This window comes from Peromyscus maniculatus, chromosome 15 (genome assembly GCF_049852395.1).
Source record: "Peromyscus maniculatus bairdii isolate BWxNUB_F1_BW_parent chromosome 15, HU_Pman_BW_mat_3.1, whole genome shotgun sequence".
Classification (NCBI taxonomy): Eukaryota; Metazoa; Chordata; class Mammalia; order Rodentia; family Cricetidae; genus Peromyscus; species Peromyscus maniculatus.
The window spans coordinates 75,127,137-75,154,789 of NC_134866.1; the positions used below are offsets into that span (position 1 = coordinate 75,127,137).

Below are 27,653 nucleotides of genomic sequence, written 5' to 3' on the forward strand. Positions count from 1 at the left end.
AGTTTAGGGCTGGAGAGATGACTCCATGGTTAAGAACACTTGTTCTTTGAGAGGACCTGGGTTCAGTTCCCAGGACCTAAATGGTGGCTCACAACCATCTGTAACTCCAGTTCCAAGGCATCTGACTCCCTCCTCTGACCTCTGAAGGCACATGGTATACATACATGCAGGTAAAACATTCATCCATACATCAATAAATAAAATAGTTTGCTTATCTCACACCAGCTTCTGCTCAGCCTGGTGAGGACCACATTACAATGGTGGGAGCACGTACAGAAGAGATCACACGGTAAGAAAGGAACCCGGAGTGCCACTGCCTTAGAACGGCGGTGATGAACACCCTGACCAAAGCAACTAGAGAGGGAAGGACTTGTTTCACTTATGATTTAGAGTCCATCATGGAGGGAAGTCAGGGCAGGAACTCAGGGCAGGAAGTGAAGCAGAAGTCATGGAGGAATGCTGCTTGCTGACTTGCTCCTCATGGTTTGCTCAGCCTGCTTGATTATATGACTAAGGACCACCACCATACACACCCATGGGCTATACCCACCCATATTTATCATTAATTGAGAAAATGCCCTATTGCTTCTCTTACAGGCCATCTGAATGGAGGCATGTTTTCAGTTGAGGCGCCTCTTCCCAGATATATCTAGGTTTGTATCAAGTTGACAAAAACCAACCTGCATTACCTCAAAGGTCAAGCTTATTTATAATCACTTGCTCTCTGGAGAACCAAGACAAGCATCAATCCCTTCCAGGGGAGTGCTCCCTCCAGGGGAGTGCTCCCATGACAGAATTACCTTGAACTCAGCCCCACCTCCCAACACTGCCATACTGAGGTTCATTTTAACCTATGAATCTTTGGGGGAATGTGTTCAAATCAAATTCAAAGCATAGCAACACCTAAACCAGACAAAACAAAACAGGCTAATCCTAAAAATAAGAACTGGAGTGAGTCAGTACTCACTACCTCAGAGATTTCAGGAAGTTGAGTACAGTAATTACTTCCAGATTGTTAAGCATTTCAGAAGCTTTTGTTGTAATGTGCACGCATAGCTTAGTTTTTATACTTCAATCTATTTATAATTTTTTAAATCTCAAAATAAAAAGAAGACCTGCTGTTCTTTATGTGGGGCTGTGAGAGGGAGAAAAGCCTAGCATACACTAGATTTCGTGGAAAGGGACTTTCTCCTAAGCAACAGAGGTCTGTGGCCCTAGAACGCAGCAGCATGTTTCTTTGTTGGAGCTGAACTTAGAAACTTACTTAATAAAAGTGATGACACTTTAATTGGACTCTATTAATTGCTAATTTCTATGTGACTAAAATTCAATGATAATTCTTGATCAAAATCCTTGTATCAGATTATACTTTGTCTAAACCTTAGTAGCTCAGAATTAAAGTCCTGCATAACTTATTCACAGTGTCACTAGTGTCCCTTGTCTAATTGAGGAAATTGGGGGATTAAGATGTTGCCCTGATTGGACAAAATGGCCTGCACCAAAAGGCTTTTCAGCCAAGCTACGATCAAATGTATGGTCAGATATCTGTTACAGGGCCGGCATTTCTTCCCTACTTTGAAATATACTGTGAAATTTTACTATCACTTCTATTTTTCATGATTTGTTTTACTCATATGTGTGCTTTGCCTGCACATATGTCTGTGTACCATATGCATGCCTGGTGCCTGAGGAAGTGGTGAACCTCCATGTGAATGCTGGGAATCGAACCCAGGTCCTTCAAAAGAACAAGTGTTCTTAACCACTGAGCCAACTCTCCAGCCCTTACTATCACTTCTTATAAATACATCAGTAAAAGTTACACTACAGGGGGCTGAAGAGACAGCTCAGCAGTTGAGAGCAACGACTGCTCTTCCAGAGGTCCTGGGTTCAATTCCCAGCATCCACATAGCAGCTCACAACTGTCTATAACTCCAGGATCCAACACCCTCACACAGACATACATGCAGGCCAAACACCAATGCATATAAAATAAAAATAAATGATTTTTTAAAGTTACACTACCATATTTTTAACCTAAATGTGTTGGTAACTAAATTGAGGAGGTTTTTATATTGTTTTGTAAGCAACCATATTTACATTATATAATAAAAAGATTGTAGACCTCCTCCATCTGTTGTAGTTTATTCCATGTGTAGTGAGTTGAAGAATACAATAATGACTTAATCGGCCCTCCAAATGTGAATATTTGTAGATGTGCAATGACTTGGAAGGATTATTTTAGCAGAAATAACTACGGTGGTGAATTTGAGCACTAACTTGCTTTCCTATGCACCTCATATGTTGAGTGTTATGGTACAGGCTTATCTACATGGAGTTTTCCCTTTTTGTGCTATGGGTGCTTGAACCTAGGGATTCACACAGGCTCGGTACACTTTGTTTTTTTTTTTTTTTTTTTTTTTTTTTTTTTTTTTTTTTGGTTTTTCGAGACAGGGTTTCTCTGTGTAGCTTTGCGCCTTTCCTGGGACTCACTTGGTAGCCCAGGCTGGCCTCGAACTCACAGAGATCCACCTGGCTCTGCCTCCCAAGTGCTGGGATTAAAGGCGTGCGCCACCACCGCCCGGCTTCGGTACACTTTGTATCACTGAGGTCTCTCACCAGCCCTCTTGTTACCTTTGATTTTGATACAGGGTCTCACTAAACTGGCCAATCTGGCCTTGAATTAGCTCTGTAGCTCACCCTCGAATCACTTCTGGTTTTTATCTCTGTATGTTTTCCTCTAAGGAGGGTCACTTGAAGATCTTGCTAATATTCATATTTTCATTGTTCAAAATTAAAATAGCACTCAGGAGCAAGCAACCTGATGGAGACGATGAGCTAGGATCCCCAGACAACATTTCTCTGTCTTTCCACAAATTCTGAAACAGGAAAACACATCTGCAGGTTGTTTATAGTGAGGCTACGTCTCAATTCACACAACGACTTGTATGGAGTTGATGGGTGCAGACGCTCAAATGGCCTGAAGGAATGGGCAGAAGCTCAGACAACCTGAAGGAATGTAGCTTAGAACATGCCTCAGTCCTACAAATACTCATGTTTCACCCTCATCTTGCCAAGTCCACTCCTTTTCTGCCATTTCCCATCCAGTCCCTAGTGGTCAATTCATGCCACTTTCTGTAAAAGGGTATCCCCACTCACACCATATCATGCTTTTCAATTTTCATCAGTACACAAGATAAATAACAATAGAATTTTTTAACTCGGTGTGTCTTGTTAAACTTACTAGCTTTGTTGCAGTATTTTTTCTCCATTTCTTGTGAAAGTTTCAGCAGGGTCATGGACTCATAACTGAACTGACCTTGGAATTACAACATTCCCATTCTTCTGTAAGAAAATGCATTTCAAGCTACAAAGAACAGATCTACAATTGAACTGTATGGTGTGCTCCTGGCAGTAGGGATGTGGATTGGTTGTCATGATCCTGCACACACACGGAGTGGGAGTGGGGGTTTGGAAAACAGTATTCACGTGATCAAGGAGATAAAACAAGTTCTGCAACATTTCAAGTCTTTTTAGAAATACTGGATATTGTGTTTGGGTAGGAATGGCCCCCATAGGCTCATATATTTGAATGCTTAGTCAACAGGGAGTGGAATTATTTAAGATGTATTAGGAGGTGTGGCCTTAGGGGAGGAAGTGTGTCTTTTGGAGAGGGCTTGAGGTTTCTAAAGCCTACACCAGGCCCCAGCCTCAAGCTGTTTGCCTGCTGCCTGTGGTCAGGATGTAAAACTCTCAGCTACTGCTCCAGCACCATGCCTGTGTGCTTTCTGCCATGATGGTCATGAACTGAAACTGTAATCAAATGCCCAAGTAAATGCTTTCCATTATAAAAGTTTCCTTGGTCATAGTGTCTCTTCATAGAAATAGAACTGTGACTAAGAAACTGAGTATAGCCTCTCTTCTCTTTCCTCCATTTAAAAAAAGGAAAAGGAGAGTAAGAAGGAGGAAATGAAAGAAGAAGAAAAGAAGAAAGCAAGTCACACAATTTAGAATTGTGGAGATTCTTATTACCAAGTCAGATAAGCCTGATCTGCAAACCCACTCTCAGGAAGTCTAAAGATCCCAAACCCAGCATGTGTGTAGGACTCAAAACCTCAGTGGGACTCAGCAATCATGTCCCCTGAGGACTAATTAGTTCTTATTCTCACAGGGAGTCTGACATAGTCTTTCAGGAGAAAGAAACAATACTAGAAAGGAAGTTTTTATAGTGCTAGAAGATGTTCTCAGAGCAGCTCGAGGAAGGATCTTTACAATTAGGAAGAACAGGAGGTTGATGAGGGCCAAGCAATGAACTCCCTTCTGCTATAAAAGGACTGGGAGTGCTGTGCAGAAAGGGGGGGATCTGATAAGCCAAACTGTTCAGAATGAATTCTAACTGGCTGAAAAGCTGTGAGCTCCTGCACATGCAGACCTGCCTGAAGTTGCTTTTTATGCTTTTCTGGTGTAGAAAGACAAAAGCATTGTTTTCAAAAGCCAGTGTTCAAAACAGCCTTGCCTCTCTCCTCTTCAGAGAGTATGCCAGCCACATCTAACCTGGAATAACAAAGCTCAGGCTGATGGTTAGTAAAAAAGGTAAACATCTTAGTGTTTCTATTGCTGCAACAGAACATCATGACCAAAAAGCAAGTTGGGGAGGAAAGGGTTTATTAGGCTTACATTTCAGCATTGCTGTTCATCACTGAAGGAAGTCAGGACAGGAACTCAAACAGGGCAGCATCCCGGAGGCAGAAGCTGATGCAGAGGCCACGGAGGGGAGCTGCTTACTGTCTTGCTTCCCATGCCTTGCTCAGCCCACCTTCCTAAAGAACCCAGGACCAGCAGCCCAGGGATGGCACAATCCACCATGGGCAGAGCTCTCCCCTACTGATCATTAAAAAATAAAATGCCTTCCAGCTGGATCTCATGGAGGCTTTTCCTCAGCTGAGGCTTCTTCTTCTGATGACTCTAGCTTGTGTCAAGTTAACACACAAAACCAGCCAGTACAGTAAATAATATTGAGCTAATAATGAAGTGATATTAAAATGTGCATCTACAGTCCAGTATAAAGCATCAAGTCTGTGAAGAATCATCATAGCAGCCAGTTCCTAAAATGCTCCATTCTCCCTGATTCCTCTCCTCATAAACTTCTCTTTCCTCCTTCCCCTTCTCCCTCTCTGCCCTCCACCACATTTGCAACTTCAGGAAAGTAAACACAATTTTCTCTCAATCTCATTTCCTCTCCCTTTATGAAACTGATACATGAGATGATGACTGCTACCCTAGTCAAGAGTATTCCTTGTTGAAGATCCCCAGAGTAAGGAGTGTTCCCAAGGGTCTTAGCCCAAAAATAACAAGGTTAAGTGATGGGGGCCTTTGCAGATGGGTCAGGGATGATTTGAAAACCGAACAGGCTTCAAGTCAGGTGCCTAATCCATATCCAGAAAAACAGGGCATGTGTTTGCTCTTCCCACCAAAACTACATGTCACATAAAGATGCCCCCCCCTCCAGCAAGTACATCATAGCTTTATGTCTGCATCTTGGAGAAATCTAGAAACTAGATATTATGATTCAAAATTAAATGTCTTTCTGTCTGTTTGGTTGCTTCATTTTTTTAAACAAGAAATTTATAAGATGCTTTCACACATACTATTTTCTAACTACTTTATATGCCTATCTCTGTAGATGTGGCATTAAAGTCTGAAACAGGGCTGAATAGTTTGCTCAGTGGTTAAGAGGGCTTGCTGCTCTTCAGGGTACCTGAGTCTGGTCCCCAGCACTGTAGGTGGGCAGCTCACAGCTGTTGATGGCTCCAGAGGATCCAGTGCTTTCTTGTGATTTCTCGAGGCACACAAGCATACATACACAGACTCACATGCATAGCACATAGATAAAAATAAATCCTAAGAAAGATTGGCTCCAAAATAATGACTTAAAGGGACGAAGAGATTTGTTTGTTTTCTGATCACAGAACTGATATGGGAGCTCTGTTCCACATGGCCATTCAGCCCATCTTGGTGAGAAAGGGGAACTATAGAAAGCATGCTCAGCGTATTGAGTCTCATTTGGGGAAGTGGAGAATGTCAGTCCACCCACAAGTAGGCCTCACTCAAATGGAAGGGCAGGTAGAGAATGCAGTATAGCTAGGCAGCCATATGCTTCCCTTCAATTATTTCAGTAGGACCAGATATTGAGAGAGGTAGGTAGGTAGGCAAATAAGCAAGAGATACATAAGTGGAATGTCTTAGTTTCAATTTGAGATTTTTGTACATTTCATTATTTTCCTCAACATAGAAGATCTTATAAAGATTATACAGCTTTCCCAAAGTTTCACATTTAGTGTCAAATCGGGAGACCCCAGCAGAGGCTTTTTGGTGGGGTTAGGTTTTGGAGAGCTTTGAGCACCATGAAATACAGAGAAGACATTAGAGGAGGAAGTGGTACAGTCCAGTGACATCACAAGACAATAATTTGCAAATGTGATGGTCAGTGTTGTGAACTTGACAAACTCTGGAATGTCTGGAGGGGACTGTCTTCACTGTACTGATTGAGGTGGGAAGGCTCGGCCACTGTGGGTGGTACCATTTCCTGACTAGGATTCTGGACTGTATCAAGGGAGAATGGGAACTGAGTAGCCTCCATGCATTCATTGCTCCCTTCTGACATATAAGGTAACCAGCTGCTCCAAGTGCCTGCAGCCATGGCTTTCCTGCCGTGATAGACTATGTCTTAACTATGAGGTAGAAGACGCCCTCTCTCCCTTAAGTTACATGTGTCAGAGTATTTTAATCACAGCAACAAGAAAATAAATTAAGACAATGGGGAATGTAAAGAGTGGGGCCCGGGGAGAAAAGAAATGAAAACAGTCAATCAAGAAACTGTTCAGGGCTGGAGGGATGGCTCAGAGGTTAAGAGCACTGACTGCTCTTCCAGAGGTCCTGAGTTCAATTCCCAGCAACCACATGGTGACTCACAACCATCTGTAATAAGATCTGGTGCCCTCTTCTGGTCACATATGCTGTATACATAATAAATAAATAAATATTTAACAAAAAAAGAAAGAAAAGAAACTGTTCAAGTGGAATTCAGCAATGGCTTATCCCCAAGAACAGAGGGGACAACGAGAAGGGAGACACTGAGGCAGGTGTGTAACGGTCATTTTATTAGCATTTCCTTGAAGCTGACTCTGTTGCCTCCATCTTCTCCATCTCTTTTATAGACTCCTCTGTTGCCACACAGTCTCTAAGCTTTACAGAACATCAGGGTTCTCTTCTGCATCCTCTTCTCTACCCACTTCCCACTGCCCCATCATGTTGTCTCATCCAGTTCGATGATTTAAACTGTATTCTTCAGTCCTCTTTTGCCACAGAAGTCTATATAAGAAACCACACTAAAGCATGATGACTTTTGGCAATTAACATTTATGTGGCATGCAACTCTGCAGATGGACTGAGTAGTCCTGCTGGCACCGCTACTTAGAAAAGACAAGACAAGACAAGGTCTGTTTTTATGATACAGCCTGGTTCCCTCGCAGACCTCTTTTGTATCTGGGATTGCAGGAATGCACCACCATACTCAAGTGTCCTGCCATGGCTATAGGCTGACTGAGGACAGCACTGGCTGGAATGACGGGGTCATGTAGTACATGTGCCTTTTTCTTCTTCAATCATGAATAAAACAGAAGCAATACCAAATGCTTCAGCATTTAGGAGCCTCTGGTCTCATGTTGTAGCATGCTGTGTCAGAAATGCAGACAAACACACTGGTATCCCTCCACAATGTCAGCCTGTTGTGAATAACAACGGATTCATGAGGTATGGTGGCTGTGTTGCCCACAGTTTGCCAAGTAGTCCTAATTTCCTTACCAGCCAACCTAGCTAGACAAACAGTTTCATTTGCTTCCATCTTACTGATTAGAAGTAACGCTCAGGCCACACAGTAAATATATCCTTATTTATATATAGATGAATGGATGGGTGGATATGTACATTACAGAGGCTATAACTGAATTAAGGAGGTTCATAGAGGCCTAAGAGAGGCAAAGGGGGAATCTGATAGGGGTGCAGAAAGACTCTCTGTTGTAGGAGGGGTCAGATAATTAATCCCACTGGAAGTCTGCTGGGGGTGCTGCTGGAGAGTCAAGGGTTGAGCGACACCTCTGGGAGTAGATCTGCAGAAGTGAGGTGCAGAGTATAGACAGAGGAGAAGGGCGGGATCACATCTAGAGAGATGAACTGGCAGATGGACAGACAACTAGCTGAAGCCCTTGGGACAACAGGGAGTTCTCTACTGGTCCCTTCACACACACACACACACACACACACACACACACACACACACACACACACACATACACTGGGTAGTCAGATGACAGGTTGGTGGCCTTCTCATCAATGTTAAGTGTCTTCTGTAGATGTAACCAACCGTCTTATTAAATAAGAAACACAGAAACAATGTAAAAGAGAGAGCCGAGAAGTCAGAGCTCAGAGCTAAAATATCACCCTTCCTCCTGCTGTCCCAGCTTCGCGAAAAGAGACCTACTTCCTGTCGGTTCGTTTTTTTTAAAGTATGTTGTTCTGCCTTCTCATTGGTTGTAAACCCAAACACATGACTGCCTCGTCACTGTCTGAATGTACAGCCCCCTAGGTCTTAAAGGCATATGTCTCCAATGCTGACTATATCCCTGAACACACAGAGATCTTATGGGATTAAAGGCGTGTGCCACCACCGCCCGGCTCTTGCTATGGCTCTAATAGCTCTGACCCCCGGACAACTTTATTTATTAACATACAATCAAAATAATATTTCAGTACAATTAGATTACCACCACAGTCTTCCTCTACTTGAGGTCCAAATGAGGAAGTTACACCCTTTTCTCAGTCTAGTGTATCTAACAAGTTCTCGGGCCTGGTTTACCTGGAATGTTTTAACATCCTTATGTGTTCTACAGTCCCAATTTACTTGGATGAATTTATAAAGAGGCTATCCTTTCTATTTACAGAAAAAGGTTATCAGACTGTGTATCATGGATGGTGCTGGACAGCGCTGTTTATGTGCCCATCCTGCTTATGAATCAAAATGGAGCCACATGATGTTGGTATCATGGAGTCCCTCAAAGCAAGGTAGGGTCTGAAAAACCACTGTCTTACACAAGACAGAGTAGCCTAGGGTACTGCACAGCCTGATCAACACTGCATGGTGTTTGTTAGCATCCTGTGAGTCACGGATGGGAAACCACTTCAGTGTTATCAGACAAATGGCATGGATACAGGGAAAAATGAAAAACTGAAGCCATTTTCAAAACAATCCATATCCATATGCAAAGGCTCCCAATTTAGATATATAGATGTGATCTCCTTTCTCTGCTCTAGACATGCCTATTCAATTGTTTGGGAGAATAGCCCACTTGCACACTCCAAGCATATTTATCACAGGAATTTTATTTTCTTTCAAAAATCTTGCGTCTAATGCTTTCTTTCTCAATACAATACAATGATGCCATCCACTGTTGCTCAAGTCAGACAACTGAAAATAGTCTTTGACATTTTTCTCCCAATCAAGATCTATTAGTTCTACCTCTAAAACATCTCCTTTTAATTTTCTCTTCATCTTCTTCCAAGTTGCTTTTATCTCTCTTCTGAACACCTAAACATATATCACTTTTAACTTTGATATAAAATCTCAGACCCTCATCAAGATCTTCAATTAAGCCTCCACCACCATGCTTTTCTTGTGCAGCTTTCTCCTCACTTTTGAAATCCCTGTAGCACAGGCCTTTGTTCATTATCCATTCACAGGATCTTTCTTACCTCAAGGCCTTTGCCATGCTCCCAATAGCACATCCTGTATGATAAGAATATAGACGTCACAGCTACCCTTACAGCTATGTGATCCTAAGTGAAACCCGGTATCTGTAAAATGGGAATAGAATTGGCACCTATATCTTGCAAACATCCTATGTATCCTACTACACTACACCACCCAAAACACAGTAAACAACATTTGAGTTTCTTAGCTAAAATTAGTTATTCAGTGGCTAGCTTAAACAGATATTTCCTTATTTCTCCTAACTTCAAGACAATTTGTAATTATTTATTCCCTTTCAGCTTTAGTAGTGTTCTTTGATGTCTGTTTTTTTCTCATAAGACACTAAACCACATGATTTTCTAGCATCTGCAGCCTACACACCACCCAATTCCTACTATCTACAAAATAATTACATGTACAGATGTTAAATATTTGTTGAATAAATAAATAGTTGTTGTAATGGGCTCAAGCTTCCAGTTAAATTATAATCGGCCAACTGGAGTTCAAATCTCTCTTTACCTAGCAACCTTGACAACATAGTAATTTTTAAGTTCATAACATCCAGTTCAGGTTGGTCTCTTTCTACAATTTTATGAAAGAATGGGTATGGCTTGCCCAATTGTCTTCTGTGAAAAGTCTTCTCCCTAATAAGAAACAGGGCTGTAGGGAAGGGAAATACCTCAGTCAGTAAAGTGCTTGTCTCACAAGTGTGAGGACTTCAGCTTGGATCCCCAACACTCCCATAAAGAGCAGGATGTGGTGCTGTGTGCCTACAAACCTAGAAATGGGAAGCCTTAGACAGGAGGGTTGTGGAGCACAGTCAGCAGCTGGTCATGAGCTCCAGGTTCAGTGAGAGACTGTGTCTCAAAAAAATAAGTCAGCGAGTAACCGAAGAAGACACCTGACCTCAACCTCTGGCCTCCACACACCGTGGCACATATATAAATATGAGGAAGAAAAATCTGGGTTATAGTGGCAGGAACACACAGAAATGACTACAGTGTATGGGGTCACCATACAGTACTTACCTGAACAGCAGTTATTAGAACAAAGTATGAATTTGTATCTAGTGATAGGAATTTGTACTTTAAAATAAGCATGGAGAGTGGAAGTCAACAAACCTTATGCCAAAGGAAATTTCTGGTGCTATTCTTAGTTCATTATCATAACAAATCTAAGAGCCAGCGAGGTAAAAAAATCTAAGGCTCAGTGGGTAAAAGCACTTGCCTCCAACCCTGGTGACCTGCGTTCAATCCCCAGGTCACACCTGGTGGAAACAGAGAATAAGCTCCTCCCTTGTCCTCTGACTTCCTCATGTGCGCCACGCCCCCTACCCCCACGCACAATATAACGCTTCAATTAAAAAGATAATAGAAATCTAGCTCTTGAGGTATGGAAGTAGGCAAGGCTTGAGTTGTGCCATTTCTGTATACAGCAAAAAGAAAATAACATTGCCTAGGCAACAAAAAATGGGAAATCAAGCAGATATTATTTTCTGGATCGCGGCCCACATAGCTGAATCCTTTGCCACCTGGACACTTATGTACCTCTAATCATATCTATTGCCTATTAGAGCTGGAAATCTAATATTTTTATGTGTCTATGTGATAGCTATTTTAACTCATTTAATCTCCCTCGGCCGTTTAACGTGGGTAGCATGGCCCACGGTGATAATACGTGGTAAAAACAGAATTATACATTATAATTATGATCTGACGGCTATAGTCGATATTCCACAAGAAGAGCCGGCCTTGCAGTTGAAGGCATTTAGGTCATTAGCAAAACCTACGCGGGCAGTTGGTTTAAACACTGGTGTTCAGAATTACTTATTTGTTAAAATTCACACTCCCTAGCCCAAACCTGAAGAAATCAACAGAGGTTGTACTTTTTTTTTTTCTTTTAAGAGAGAAGCTGTCGAGCCAGGGATTCTGTGGCCGGCTATCTGTGCACGGAAACTAAACCTCGAGTAGACTGTAACCCTGGCTGAAAACAAGCAGCACTGCAGCGTTCGCAGCTTCGAGGAACTCTGTCCGCAGCGCCGCCCCGTAGTCCGCAGCCACAGGGCCGCACTGAGCACGCGCGCTGCGCCGGGAACTCTGGGACGGCCTCCCCGAGACCCCGCCCCTCTCCGGCTGGTAAATCTCCCGCTTCCGGCTTCTCCCGCGGAAGCCCCGAGGCCCCGCCCTCGGCCCGCGGACCAATCAAATGCAGGATTGCTGCGGCGGTGGACCAATGGCCAGGGCTGTCTTTCATCGCTGCCCGCGGTTTGAAACTGTCAAGTGGCTGCTAGGGAAGCAGCTGGGCTTGCTGCGGTGGCGGCGGCGGCGGCGCTGGGGGCTCCGCGAGTGAGGCGTCGGGGTTTGGCGGAGAAGGTGGGTACCCGCGGCGGCCCGGCCGGTTCCTCCCGGACAGGACTCGGGGCGTCATCCCTGGAGATGCCCAGGTAGAGAGGACGCAAGTGACGCGAACTGAGCCGCGCGGTTCCCAGCCCCGCAGGGTCTGTTCTTTAGGACGGAGCGGGAGATAGTCAGACGTTAGGTTGCGGTGTACTGAGAAAGAATTGGGTTCAAACGGGCTTGGACTGGAGGGTGGTGAAAGGAACCTTGGAGGGACCGGCGCTCCCCCTCATTGCAGGGAGTTGGGACGAGGGGATGTCACCTTCCTGCCAGTGGCACGTTGAGTCGCCCACTGTCCCTTCGGGGTTGCATTTGAGCTCCCGGAGCCCGCTTTTCAGCTTTGTTGTGCCCGTGGCAAAGAGGAGCCTTTCAGACCATCCTGTGGTTTCTACTTAGGTTAGAGAGAGCTGCGAGTGTGATGGAATAATGTGTGTCACCCACTAAAGCAAGCATCATTCTCCTGCTTCGTTTCTGAACCCAGAGACTGTGAGGAAATGCTACTGTTGTCCATTCTCAAGGTAATTGTCATGCCTGCTTGCAGAGAGCAGGGTAAATGGCAGATAACGTATTTTTCCAAAAGCACAATCGTTTTGTGTCCGCGGTATATATTTAAGAAACAATTTTTGACGTCTGATCATACCAGCTCATTTGTTACTAAAATAATCCACAACTCCCATCTCTGGTTGCCTACCAGGTCTGCAGACAAATCATAAAGGAAAGTGTCATGAAGATTAAAACGGACCAAATTACCACCGTGGTTGGTTTGAAATTCGTGAAGCATTCATTCCTAGATGCAGATCCATGCTTATTTTGTCTTCCCCGAATGGCTTAATGGAAGACAGTCACAGCTGAGATTTAGTTTATTTATCCTTTGTAAACATAGCAATACTGAATAAAACAGCAGTTCCCCTTCCAGAATCTGGCTGCAACCTGACCTTCTATTTTGTGGCTTCCCTGTATCCCTTCCTTCTACTTCAATGTCTTCATCTCTTGTTTATTTTCTTAGCAAACCGTAAGTGAGGCCTGTTCCAATAGCAACTGAAACTGTCACAAATGACTCAACAACTTCCTGATTGGCAAGTTGAGGGCCATCCTTACCCCTTTTTGGTCCATGACCCTCAGGGTGTTGCCCACATGATTCCAGTGTGTGTTTCTGGCTTTCTCTCCAGTCATATGACCAAGTCTTCTTTGCGTCTTAAAAGTCAGCAGTTGTTCCCCGGGTGGTGGTGGCGGCGGCGCAAGCCTTTAGTCTCAGCCCTTGGGAGGCAGAGGCAGGCGGATCCCTGTGGGTTCAAGGCCAGCCTGGTCTACATGGCCAAGGCTCCACAGAGAACACTGTCTCAAAACACACACACACACACACACACACACACACACACCAAAAAAAAAAAACAACTTAGCAGTTGTAGATTTAACTGTCTTCTCATGGTAGCAGTCCTTAACTTTATTAGGATTATTATATCCTCTGAAATTATATTAGAAGCTAAAAATTTTTCTAGAAAATACACATGTATTTATATTCTAAAAATGTGCAATGTGTGTGTTTGGTCTGCAGGATAATAACTCTTTACCATACCACAGTGGGTGGTCCCATTCATTCCCCTTTATTTAGTGAACCCCAATAAGTCAGTGTCTCCTCAATCTAAATCTTCAGCCTGTACTTGTGAGGCAGGCCTCACCTTTAGGCTGAGTTTAGGAACTTGACTTTTGGAACCATTATTACAGTCTAGCCATTATGAATTGCAGGGCTTGGAGCTGTGCACTGAGTAGTCAGTGCACCACACACACACAACAGCTCTCCCTCTGTAACCACAGTCAGCTGATTGGGTCCCAGACACCTAAGTCTGCAGGTGCTCAAGAGACTTGTATAACATGGCATAGTATTTGCCTGTAGTCTATTACACATATCATCCTTCACACTTTAGACCATCTCCAGTTTACTTATAACTGATACAGTATAAATGCTAGGTAAGTAGTTGTTGTGCAGTATTTTTCAGGAGATGATGATAAGAAAAGTCTGCATGTTCAGTGCAGATGCAACTTTAAGAAATATTTTTAACCCACAGATGACTGGATCCATGGATGTGGAAACCCAGGGACACTGAAGGCTGACTGTACTGCATGCCCACAGCTTTACCCAGTACTTCCGGGGCCACTTCATGCCAGTACACCTGGTACTGAGCTCATCGTCCATCCTCCAAGAGTCACTTTCCTGCATTCCTCGCTCTGGTGAGTAGTACCATGGTCCATGTAGTTACTCCAGACAGAAATCTGTCCTTTGAAGTGGCGGTTGATTGACCCCTCGTGTCCGTGACCACAGCACAGCTGTCTCAGAGCCACACCTCCTTCCCTCCTAGGTCAGTGATGAGAAGACCCTTTGCTGCTGGATTACTGCAACTGGCTCTCCATTGGCTTCTCTGTTTTAGAATCCCAGTCCTCCCTAAAGCTCTCAAGAGTAATATTTCTTTAATAAAAACAAACAAGGCTGTGTCCGGAGACGCAGCTCTGCAGTAGAGCCCTTGCCCTGACATGCACAGCTGCATATGGGTCAATCCTCAGCACTACAGAAATGAATAAAAAACAAGGTGATCACGTCAGTTGATTAAAACATTTACTATCTTCTGGAATGATTCAGACTTTTTTTTTTCCTGAGACAGGGTTTCTCTGTGTAGTTTTGGTGCCTGTCCTGGATCTCACTCTGTAGACCAAGATGGCCTCAAACTCACAGAGATCCGCCTGTCTCTGCCTCCCGATGGCTGGGATTAAAGGCGTGCGCCAGCACTGCCTGGCATGATTTGCCTTTTTAATATGAAAGGTCATGACTGTAACTGTTCCTTTTGGTTTCATCTTTACTCTCAGACTTTGCTTCAGCCTAATCGTATGCCCTGGTTATTTTTAGCGTACATGCCACGCCTCTGTATCTTGCCCTGTGCTGCTCAGTTTCATCTTTGGTCTGTCTTTCAGGGTAGACCTGGTCATCCTTCAGGTCTCAATATCTGGACCATCTTGTCTCTCTTAGAGAGTTTGAATAGTTACTATTTGTCTTTTCAATTTCTTTTTTTTTTTTTATATAGTTTTCTTTAGTTAAGACCTTTAGTCATTTCAATGTGTATATTTTAGTATGTTGTAATGTATAAACTTAATTTTCTTAATTTTTTTACAATAATATTCCCAACATGTAAATGCCTCAGGAAGGAAATTTACAGAAATTGCTGGGCTGTCTTAGTTCCACATCTCACGGGAAAGTGTACAGTCCCTGAGATGTCACATAAAGCTGAAGAATGGTAACCACGAGCTCTTGTCTCTAACAGACCCTGCAGGAGAGTGTCCTGGAGCATTTTTCTTTAACCGTTCATGTATTTTGCTCATCTCTTTCACTATATTATAGATATACTAACGTCTGGTGTAAGTCTTTTTTGGCCTGATGGTTCTTGCCTGTAAGTACTCAGTATGTTGAGTGGGTGATGTCTTCTAAGTGACATGAAAGTGCTTGCAAGTTAAAGCAGTGCTGCAGCCCTTTGTAACTAATTAAAAGCTTTGGCTTAAGTATTACAGGGAATGACTAGAGTTAACTTGTGTTGTTTTATAGTGTCTGTGCAGGATGTCATCTGATGAGGATAAATATTCAGTCCATGTTGCTCACAATAACTCTGATCCTGATAGTTCGGTTTCCACAGACCTTCAGGTAGGAAGACATCTAAATTTATTATGATTTCTTTTAAATGCATAAAGCCCTGTGTAATGATGTATGTCTTTAATCCCAGCACTCAGGAGGCCGAAGCAGGGGGATCTCTGTGAGTTAAGACCAGCATGGTCCACATAGAGAGTTCCAGGACAGTCAGGGCTATAGAGAGAGACCACCACTCAAAAAAAATCAGGACAATGGTAATTTGTGGCAAAACCAGAAATACATTTTTTATTTACTTATACCATTTACAGTGAAATGCATTTACAGTATTTTCAAACTTAAAGAACTCTCTACTAATTTGGGGAGTATATTGTTTTAAGTTTTCAGAAAATAGCCATGAACTGTTCAAACTAAAACTCAAAGTTTCAGAAACGTTTTCTGAAATGTTCTCATTTAACTACCTCTGCTGGGTGCTCTCATTCTTAATGTAAAGTAACAGAACGTCAGCCCGTCTGAAGTTCTGGAGCCCAGGATACTCCAGTGTTCTTTGCAGTGAAGTTCTGGTTCCTGTTGCCGCATTGATTGGACACTGAAAGACAAGTTAGGAGAACTGAGTAGGTAAGGGTGCCTTATTTACGTGAGAGATTCAACTCCCAAAGACCGTATTTCCTGACTACCTTAGCTGCAAGGTCAAACCTTTGCCCGGGTCAGAAACCCTGGGACTTGTTTACAGGAGTAAAGGAGAAACGGGCGCTCGTGTCCATGGGCAAGATTACTGCAGGACTCACATTTAGGCCTCTAGACACCAATGAATGCCTTGTGTCTTATCCAAGCTGATCAAGGTAGGGTTGTCTTTGATGACTGAAAAACTTAGGATTTCCTTTTACTTTAACAACCAGATATAATTTGCAGGTTTTTTAAATTTAAGAATATTTAAATCTTTTTAAAGAATTATAATGTATTTTTCACCTAATGTTTAATCCATATGTGTATTATGAAGTTGAAAAGTTGAAAGTCATACCAACTCACTCTTTCACATTGAAATTTCACAATTTTCAAACAGAACAGTACAAACTCCTTTTACAATTTTACTTAAAATTCCAATGCTAAAACAAAGCTACAATTACACAGATTTATTTTATGAACTCAAATCCATGGCATTTTCTTCTAACAACAATAGCAAAAATAAGCAAGCTGCCCCTGTGAGTATGGGCTTGAAACTAGGTGAAACAAAATGTCTGTGTAGTTCATAAGCTTGAGTATCGAGTTTGCTTCTTTTGAGTTACAGAATGTCAAGAAAATTCTGGTACCTCATGTGGTGGTGCATGCCTGTAATGCAAGTACCCAGGAGGCTTAGGCAGGACGAGTACAGGCTTGATAGCAACCTGGGTTACATGGCAAGTTCCAGCCTGGGGAATCCAGGGAGAGCCTGTCTCAAAATAAGAGAGAGAGGGGAAGGAAGGAACGGAGGGAGGGAGGGAAGAAAAGTAAAAGGGAAGAACAGAGAGAGAAAATAGAAACTGAGTCTCAGTTTAAGTACTTGAAATTGAAAGTGATAGCTTTTTAACAGCATGTCTTGTCTCATCTTCAGTTAAATTGATCTGAAATGTAGGAAAGAAGAGATAAAAAAATATTCTATTGAATCACCAACATCTGTTACCTCTTTAAACTTTTAATTGTAAATATAAAAATCATACCAGAAGTACTCAAAGGACTCAAGCTTAGCGTAAGAGCTCAACTTTTCTGTATTGTGGTAAGAATGTGACGATTACGTGATTTAGTAGATTTCTTAACACAACAGAAAATGGAGTGGTCGGATGCAGCATTACAGCTGTTATAATACATCACTGTTGCTGGCTTCTCGTAGGAAGAGTATGAAGAACTGCTTCGCTATGCTATTGTGAATCCAAATGTTGACTCCAGTGCTTCCCAGCCGTCTCATCCGAAGGGAGAAGGGGCACCAGATAGATTTCCTGCGCTCGCTGGTACGCTTTGCTAACTAGTTTATGTACAGATACCACGTAAGATCCTGAGTTTGTCAGTGATGCTGACGTGACTGGAAACATTCCTTACCATCAGCGTTTTCTTGTCGATACATGGTGTAAAGCAGTACCGTGTGGGCCTGCCTTACACTTTACTGTGTTGTTCCTGGCTCCTTTTATTTAAACTTCAGTTGACTTTTAACTGAATGTTACTAAAGTCAAACCAACCCAGTCGCTATTATCTCTTAGTGGACTATATTATGCCCCAGTTTTTGATCTAGAAGTTTTATGCCAGGATTACTTTGAAAACTAAATGCCCAAGCCCATCTTTAAAGATGATCCTGACACTGCCCTCAGAATCCCTTAAGTTACTCTAGAACCACCTGCTGGTTCTTTGTCAGCAGGACCTACCTGGGCATGGAGGGTGGTTTGGATCACAGCACAAAGGTGGACCTTCTTGTGGACTGTCAGCAATGGATTTGGTGTCTGATACAAGCCAAGTTGTGCTTTGATAGAGGGGTTAAAGGTAGAAACAGAAAGGAAGCTCTTTGTACCTCTTCACACCTTATTTAGTAAAGTACAAGCACAAACAATTCATTCTGAGTAAGTGCTCTGTTTTCCATGTATTTATTCGTGTATGTGTGTTATGTACATGCCTACATGTGCATGCCAGCAGGGGTCTGTTCTGTCCTTCCACTGTGTGGGTTCTAGGGATTGAACTCAGGTTGTCACGCTTGGCAGCAAGCATCCTTACCCACTGAGCCCTCTCACGGGCCCTTTGAGAGGACCGAGATAGCCAACATGGGCAGTCTTCATACGGTTGGCTTGCCTGCAAGGATGAGTGTCCTTGAGGGTGCCTTTCACAACCCACACAGGGACAAAAGGCTCCTGGTTTCTGCTGAGTCACAGCCCTAGTCTCGGTTCCCTGGTCCCTGTTTGTAGACCCTGCCCCCCACCATGTTCCTATCTTTTTTTTTTTTTTTTTTCTTTTTTTATTATTATTATTATTATTATTATTATTTTACAACACCATTCAGTTCAACATAATAGCCACAGAATCCCCTGTTCTCCCCCTCTCGCCCACCCCTCCCCCTAGCCCACCCCCCATTCCCACCTCCTCCAGATCAAGGTCTCCCCCGAGGACCGGGGTTGACCTGGTAGACTCAGTCCAGGCAGGTCCATTCCCCCCTCCCAGACCGAGCCAAGTGTCCCTGCATAAGTCCCAGGATTCAAACAGCCAACTCATGCAACGAGCCCAGGACCTGGCACCAATGCACAGCTGCCTCCCAAACAGATCAAGCCAAATGACTGTCTCACCCGTTCAGGTGGCCTGATCCAGTTGGGGGCCCCTCAGCCTTTGGTTCATAGATCCTGTGCTTCCATTCATTTGGTTATTTGTCCCGGTGCTTTATCCAACCTTGGCTTCAACAATTCTCGCTCATATAAACCCTCTTCTTACTCACTAATTAGACTCCCAGTGCTCCACCAGGGGCCCAGCCGTGGATGTCTGCCTTCAGATTCCTCAGTCCTTGGATGGGGTTTATGGCACCACTATCTGGGTGTCTGGCCATCCCATCACCAGAGTAGGTCAGTTCCTGCCGTCTCACGACCATTGCCAGCAGTCTTTTGAGGGGGTATCTTTGTGGATCTCCGTGGGCCTCCCTAGCTCTCTGCTTCCTCCCCTTCTCACCTTCTCATGTGGTCTTCATTTACCATGGTCTCCTATTCCTTGTTCTCCCTCTCTTTTCTTGATCCAGCTAGGATCTCCCACTCTTTCCCTCGACTGTCGCCCTTCATTGTTCCCACTCATGACCAGGCTATTCATGTAGATCTCGTCCATTTCTCCGTGTCTTTTTTTGGGGTCCCGTTTTCCAGGTAGCCTCACTGGTGATGTGAGTAGCAGTCTAGTCATCCTTGTTCCATATCTAGCATCTTCCTATGAGTGAGTACATACCATATTTGTCTTTCTGAGTCTGGGTTACCTCACTCAGGATGATTTTTTCTAGATCCTGCAAACCGTGTGATGTCGTTGTTTTTCTCTGCTGAGTAGTATTCCATTGTGTATATGTGCCACAATTTATTTATCCATTCTTCAGTTGAAGGGCATCTAGGTTGTTTCCAGGTTTTGGCTATTACAAACAATGCTGATATGAACATAGCTGAGCAAGTGCTCTTGTGGTATGATTGAGCATTTCTTGGGTATATGCCCAGGAGTGGTATAGCTGGATCTTGGGGGAGATTGATTCCCAATTTTCTAAGAAAGCGCCATATTGATTTCCAAAGTGGTTGTACAAGCTTGCATTCCCACCAGCAGTGGAGGAGAGTTCCCCTAGTTCCACATCCTCTCCAGCATAAAGTGTCTTCAGTGTTTTTGATCTTAGCCACTCTGACAGGCGTAAGGTGGTATCTCAGAGTTGTCTTGATTTGCATTTCCCTGATGATTAGGGAAGTTGAGCAATTCCTTAAATGTCTTTCAGCCATTTGGGATTCCTCTGTTGAGAATTCTCTGTTTAGTTCTAAAGCCCATTTCTCAATTGGACTGTTGGTCCTCTTGATGTCTAATTTCTTGAGTTCCTTATATATTCTGGATATCAGTCCTCTGTCAGATGTGGGGTTGGTGAAGATCTTTTCCCATTCTGTAGGCTGTCGCTTTGCCTTGTTGACCGTATCCTTTGCTCTACAAAAGCTTCTCAGTTTCAAGAGGTCCCATTGATTGATTGTTTGTCTCAGTGTCTGCGCTACTGGTGTTATATTTAGGAAGTGATCTCCTATGCCAAGGCGTTCAAGACTATTTCCTACTTTTTCTTCTAGCAGGTTCAGAGTAGCTGGATTTATGTTGAGGTCTTTGATCCACTTGGACTTAAGTTTTGTGCACGGTGACAGATATGGATCTATTTGCAGCCTTCTACACGCTGATATCCAGTTATGCCAGCACCATTTGTTGAAGATGCTTTCTTTTTTCCATTGTACACTTTTGGCTTCTTTGTCAAAAATTATATGTCCATAGGTGTGTGGGTTAATGTCAGGGTCTTCAATTCGATTCCATTGGTCCACATGTCGGTTTTTATGCCAATACCAGGCTGTTTTTATTACTGTAGCTCTATAGTAGAGCTTGAAGTCGGGGATTGTGATGCCTCCAGAAGTTGTTTTATTGTACAGGTTTCTTTTAGCTATCCTGGGTTTTTTGTTTTTCCATATGAAGTTGAGTATTGTTCTTTCCAGATCTGTGAAGAATTGTGTTGGTATATTGATGGGGATTGCATTGAATCTGTAAATTGCTTTTGGTAAGATTGCCATTTTTACTATGTTAACCCTGCCTATCCATGAGCATGGGAGATCTTTCCATTTTCTGAGATCTTCTTCAATTTCTTTTTTCAGGGACTTAAAGTTCTTGTCATATAGGTCCTTCACTTGCTTGGTTAGTGTTACCCCAAGGTATTTTATGTCATTTTTGGCTATTGTAAAGGGTGATGTATCTCTAATTGCCTTCTCAGCTTCTTTGTCCATTGTATATAGGAGGGCTACTGATTTTTTTGAGTTGATCTTGTATCCTGCTATGTTGCTGAAGGTGTTTATAAGCTTTATCAATTCCTGGGTGGAATCTTTGGGGTCACTCAAGTATACTATCATGTCGTCTGCAAATAGGGAAAGCTTGACTTCTTCCTTTCCAATTTGAATCCCCTTAATCTCCTTATGTTGTCTTATTGCTCTGGCTAGAACTTCAAGTACTATATTGAATAAGTATGGGAAGAGTGGACAGCCTTGTCTCGTTCCTGATTTTAGTGGAATTGCTTTGAGTTTCTCTCCATTTAATTTGATGTTGGCTGTTGGTTTGCTATATATTGCCTTTATTATGTTTAGGTATGTTCCCTGTATTCCTGATCGCTCCAAGACTTTTATCATGAAGGGGTGTTGGATTTTGTCAAATGCCTTTTCTGCATCTAGTGAGATGATCATGTGGTTTTTTTCTTTGAGTTTGTTTATATGGTGTATTACATTGATGGACTTTCGTATGTTGAACCACCCTTGCATCCCTGGGATGAAGCCTACTTGATCATGGTGGATAATTGTTCTGATGTGTTCTTGAAGTCTGTTTGCCAGTATTTTATTGAGTATTTTTGCATCAATGTTCATGAGGGAGATCGGTCTGTAGTTCTCTTTCTTTGTTGCATCCTTGTTTGGTTTAGGAATCAGGGTAATTGTAGCCTCATAGAAGGAGTTTGGTAATGTTCCTTCTGTTTCTATTATGTGGAACAATTTAGAGAGTATTGGTATTAACTCTTCTTTGAAGATCTGGTAGAATTCTGCGCTGAAACCATCTGGTCCTGGGCTTTTTTTGGTTGGGAGACCTTTAATGACTGTTTCTATTTCCTTAGGGGTTATTGGACTATTTAAATAGTTTATCTGGTCTTGATTAAACTTAGGTATGTGGTATCTATCCAGAAAAATGTCCATTTCTTTTAGGTTTTCCAGTTTTGTGGAGTAGAGGTTTTTGAAATATGACCTTATAATTCTCTGGATTTCCTCAATGTCTGTTGTTATGTCCCCCTTTTCATTTCTGATTTTGTTGATTTGGATTCTCTCTCTCTGTCTTTTGGTTAGTTTGGATAAGGGCTTGTCTATCTTGTTGATTTTCTCAAAGAACCAACTCTTTGTTTCATTAATTTTTTGTATTATTCTCTTAGTTTCTAATTTATTAATTTCACCTCTCACTTTGATAATTTCCTGGCATCTATTCTTCCTGGGAGACTTTGCTTCTTCTTGTTCTAGAGCTTTCAGATGTGCTGTTAATTCACTAGTGTGCGATTTCTCCAACTTCTTTATGTGGGCATTTAGTGCTATGAATTTCCCTCTTAACACTGCTTTCATAGTGTCCCATAAGTTTGGGTATGTGGTGTCTTCATTTTCATTGATCTCTAGGAAGTCTTTAATTTCTTTCTTTATTTCTTCCTTAACCCATTGGTGATTCAGTTGAGCATTATTCAGTTTCCATGAGGTTGTAGGTTTTCTGTAGTTTTTGTTGTTGTTGAAATCTAGCTTTAAACCATGGTGATCTGATAGAACACAGGAGGTTATTCTGATTGTTTTGTATCTGTTGAGATTTGCTTTGTGGCCAAGTATGTGGTCGATTTTAGAGAAAGTTCCATGGGGTGCTGAGAAGAAAGTATATTCTTTCTTGTTAGGATGGAATGTTCTGTAGATATCTATTAGGTCCAATTGGGTCATGACATCGGTTAAGTCCTTTATTTCTCTGTTAAGTTTCGATTTGGGAGATCTGTCTAGTGGTGAAAGTGGGGTGTTGAGATCTCCCACTATTAATGTGTGGAGTTTTATATGTGGTTTAAGCTTTAGTAATGTTTCTTTTACATATGTGGGTGCCCTTGTGTTTGGGGCATATATGTTCAGAATTGAAACTTCATCTTGGTCGATCTTTCCTGTGACGAGGATGTAATGTCCTTCTTGATCTCTTTTGATTGATTTTAGTTTGAAGTCTATTTTGTTGGATATCAGGATGGCTACCCCTGCTTGTTTCTTAAGACCATTTGATTGAAAAGTCTTTTCCCAGCCTTTTATTCTTAGGTAGTGTCTATCTTTGAATTTGAGATGTGTTTCTTGTATGCAGCAGAAAGATGGGTCCTGCTTTCGTATCCATTCTGTAAGTCTATGTCTTTTTATAGGTGAATTAAGTCCGTTGATATTAAGGGATATTAATGACCAGTGATTCTTCATCTCTGTTATTTTTGGTGGTAGTGTGTGTGTACTTCTCTTCTTTGGGGTTTACTGTTGTGGCTTTATCTATTGCCTGTGTTTTCAAGTGTGTATCTGACTTCCCTCGGTTGGAATTTTCCTTCTAGTGCTTTCTGTAGGGCTGGGTTTGTGGATAGGTATTGTTTAAATCTGGCTTTGTCTTCGAATGTCTTGTTCCTTCCGTCTATGATGATTGAAAGTTTTGCTGGGTATATTAGTCTGGGCTGACATCCATGGTCTCTTAGTGTCTGCATTACATCTGTCCAGGTCCTTCTGGCTTTCAAAGTCTCCATTGAGAAATCGGGTGTTATTCTGATGGGTTTACCTTTATAGGTCACTTGGCCTTTTTCCTTGGCTGCTCTTAATATTCTTTCTTTATTCTGTACATTTAGTTGTTTAATTATTATGTGTCGAGGGGACTTTTTTTGGGGGTCTAGTCTGTTTGGTGTTCTATAGGCTTCTTGTATCTTCATAGGCATTTCCTTCTTTAAGTTGGGAAAGTTTTCTTCTATAATTTTGTTGAATATATTTTCTGTGCCTTTGAGTTGGTATTCTTCACCTTCTTCTATCCCTATAATTCGTAGGTTTGGTCTTTTTATGGTGTCCCAGATTTCTTGGACATTTTGGTTCATGACTTTGTTGGCTTTAGTGTTTCCTTCGACTGATGGAACTATTTCTTCTACTGTATCTTCAATGCCAGAAATCCTCTCTTCCATCTCTTGCATTCTGTTGGTTATACTTGCATCCGAAGTTCCTGATCTTTTACTCAGGTTTTCTATTTCCAGCATTCCCTCTGTTTGTGTCTTTTTTATTTTTTCAATTTCCCTTTTCAGTTCTTGGGCTGTTTCCTTTGTTTGTTTCATTGCTTTTTCATGATTTTCTTTCAGTGCTTTATTGTTTTCTTCCAGGATTTTAATGTTTTCTTCCAGGACTTTATTGTTTTCTTGGAGGGCTTTATTGTTTTCTTCTAATTTGTTTGCCCTTTCCTCTAGTTGTTTACAGCATTCTTCCAATTTTCTTGTCTTTTCCTCTACACAAGCCTCTACCTTCTTCATGAAGTTACTCATAAGGCTACTTTCTTCTGCTTCTTCCAATTTTTGGTGTTCAGGTCTAGATGTTGGAGGCGAGCTAGGTTCTGGTGATGCTGTATTGCTCTTCATTTTGCTGTATGTACTTCTGCTTTGACGTCTGCCCATCTCCTTGTGGTTCCTTCTTGGTCTTATCAGTGGACTTGTTTCACAAAGAGCTGACAGACTCAGGAAGACTCTCTCTCTTGTCCAAAAGGGAGTTCTCTTGTCCAACTCTTTGGTCCAGAAGGGAAGTCAGGGGCAAGCTCTGGTCCAGAATGGCAGTCGGGGACAGGCTGGGAGCTGGGGGCCGGTCTCTAAGTCTCAGGAAGTGGCTGGGGTCTTGGGCAGATGGGCGTGGGGGCAGGGCGCGGAGACTGCAGGGGCTGCCAGGGGCTTGGAAAAGGGGATCCCTCCCGGTGGGGCTAGAAGGGGAGCTGCCCGGTGGCCAGAACCCGGCGCCAAGCTGGGCAGGTCCTCCCGGGGTGGCTGGTGCCCAGGGATGGGGTCCGGGTTGGACCCGGGTACTCACCTCTGGTCCAGAAGGGAAGTCGTCGGGGGCAGGCTGGGAGCTGGGGGCCGGTCTCTAAGTCTCAGGAAGTGGCTGGGGTCTTGGGCAGATGGGCGTGGGGGCAGGGCGCGGAGACTGCAGGGGCTGCCGGGGGCTTGGAAATGGGGATCCCTCCCGGTGGGGCTAGAAGGGGAGCTGCCCGGTGGCCAGAACCTGGTGCCAAGTTGGGCAGGCCTCTCAGGAGTGGCTGGTGGCCAGGGATGGGGTCCGGGCTGGACCCGGGTACTCACCTCTGGTCCAGAAGGGAAGTCGTCGGGGGCAGGCTGGGAGCTGGGGGCCGGTTTCTAAGTCTCAGGAAGTGGGTGGGGTCTTGGGCAGATGGGCGTGGGGGCAGGGTGCGGAGACTGCAGGGGCTGCCAGGGGCTTGGAAAAGGGGATCCCTCCCGGTGGGGCTAGAAGGGGAGCTGCCCGGTGGCCAGAACCCGGCGCCAAGCTGGGCAGGCCTCTCAGGAGTGGCTGGTGCCCAGGAATGGGGTCCGGGTTGGACCCGGGTACTCACCTCTGGTCAAGAAGGGAAGTCGTCGGGGGCAGGCTGGGAGCTGGGGGCCGGTCTCTAAGTCTCAGGAAGTGGCTGGGGTCTTGGGCAGATGGGCGTGGGGGCAGGGCGCGGAGACTGCAGGGGCTGCCGGGGGCTTGGAAATGGGGATCCCTCCCGGTGGGGCTAGAAGGGGAGCTGCCCGGTGGCCAGAACCTGGTGCCAAGTTGGGCAGGTCCTCCCGGGGTGGCTGGTGGCCAGGGATGGGGTCCGGGCTGGACCCAGGCACTCACCTCTGGTCCAGAAGGGAAGTTGTCGGGGGCAGGCTGGGAGCTGGGGGCCGGTCTCTAAGTCTCAGGAAGTGGCTGGGGTCTTGGGCAGATGGGCGTGGGGGCAGGGCGCGGAGACTGCAGGGGCTGCCGGGCGCTTGGAAATGGGGATCCCTCCCGGTGGGGCTAGAAGGGGAGCTGCCCGGTGGCCAGAACCCGGCGCCAAGCTGGGCAGGTCCTCCCGGGGTGGCTGGTGCCCAGGGATGGGGTCCGGGTTGGACCCGGGTACTCACCTCTGGTCCAGAAGGGAAGTCGTCGGGGGCAGGCTGCATGTTCCTATCTTTAGACTGCTGCACTGGAGCAACAGATAGGACCACAGGACCAGGACTTCAGATAAATAATTTACTATGGCAGATGTTTTCTACCCAAATTCCAATTCCTTTAAGAGATGTGAACCTTGGTCTTACTCATTATACATCAACGGTATCAGTCATATTCTTTGGTTTTACTGAGTACCTTAATGTACAGTTCCTACTGACCAAACTAAAGTACTTCAGGCTGATTAATATAATCAAGCCAGGGCTGGGAAAAGAACTCACAGGCCAAGTGCTTGCCATGTAATCTTGAGGATTTGAGCTTGAGTTCCCAGAACCCATGTAAAGCCAGTACAGTAGTATGAGTCTGTAATCATAGTGTTCCTAGAGGCGAGGTGGAAGGCAGAAACAGGAGAATCCCCAGAAGCTCACAGGCCTGGTAGCTGGCATGCACGACAGTGAACAGCAAAGAGACCCTGTGTCAAACAAGATGGAAGGGGAGCATCTCCACAAACATGCCGTGGCATATGCATGCTCCTCACATAGTCACACAGACTGTGTGTGTGTGTGTGTGTGTGTGTGTGTGTGTGTGTGTGTGTATGCATGCATGCATGCATGCGCGTGCGCGCTTATATAATAGATATTATATCTATATATTAGATACATAGGTACATAGACAGTAAGCACAGTGTCCTCAAGTACAACTGGGCAATAAATACATGAAAAATATTTGACCTCTGTAACAATCAGGGAAATGCAAATCAAAACCATATTGAGGTTCCCCTCTCACCCCACAGAAAAGCTGTCATCCAGAACACAAAAACAACCAATGCTGGTGCAAATATGGGTAAAAGATAAGACTTACACACTGCTTGTGGGAATGTGACTTGTGCAGCCACTAAGAGAGTCATTGTGGAAATTCCTCTCTAAATGGACATGAGTTATGAAAAATGATTTAAAATTAGTTGTTTTTCTAGTTCTAATTCTGGATTTGGGCTTGGATGGTAGGTAAGTGCATAAAATATAATTGATACTAAAAGTATAAAACTTAATGTGGAGCTTCACAGCTTCCATTCTGAATGCCAGTTCTAGCTGTATTGTGTTGTGTAGTCTTTGGGCCTGGTTAATTTTGGTGTGTGATTTTATTTATTTGCAAAGTGTTTTTTTTTTTAAATAATAATGATGGTGAGATTTAAAAAATAAACTGAAACTAGACCAACCATATGACTCAGCTATGTGCCCCTGGGTATACACTCAGGAAAGTCCAAGCTAGTGTACAATACTTGCACACCATGTTTATTGCAGCACTATTTACAATAGTCATGGCATATACCTGGAGAACAGTGGAATGTTGGTCCGCCATGAAAAACAAAATAATGTTTGCAGAAAAATCAATGGAAC

At 43.6% G+C, this 27,653-nt stretch overlaps 1 protein-coding gene across 7 annotated transcripts in view; it reads left to right on the plus strand.

Moving 5' to 3' along the window:
• The first annotated feature begins 11,988 nt into the window (after window positions 1-11,988).
• Poc5 (POC5 centriolar protein) overlaps window positions 11,989-27,653 on the plus strand; it is a 48,850-nt gene continuing 33,185 nt past the window's right edge. For 2 of the 7 annotated variants that reach the window (XM_016004202.3, XM_076552091.1), the window contains exons 1-5: window positions 11,989-12,174; window positions 12,595-12,716; window positions 14,265-14,427; window positions 15,788-15,883; window positions 17,694-17,811. In XM_016004202.3, the coding sequence (XP_015859688.1) occupies window positions 15,800-15,883; window positions 17,694-17,811 (202 nt within the window). In that variant the 5' untranslated portion in view covers window positions 11,989-12,174; window positions 12,595-12,716; window positions 14,265-14,427; window positions 15,788-15,799. Of the gene's footprint in view, window positions 12,175-12,594; window positions 12,717-14,264; window positions 14,428-14,555; window positions 14,784-15,787; window positions 15,884-16,146; window positions 16,445-17,417; window positions 17,580-17,693; window positions 17,812-27,653 lie in introns of those variants that run through there. The other 5 variants (XM_076552089.1, XM_042261650.2, XM_076552090.1 and 2 more) reach the window with 5 other exon arrangements.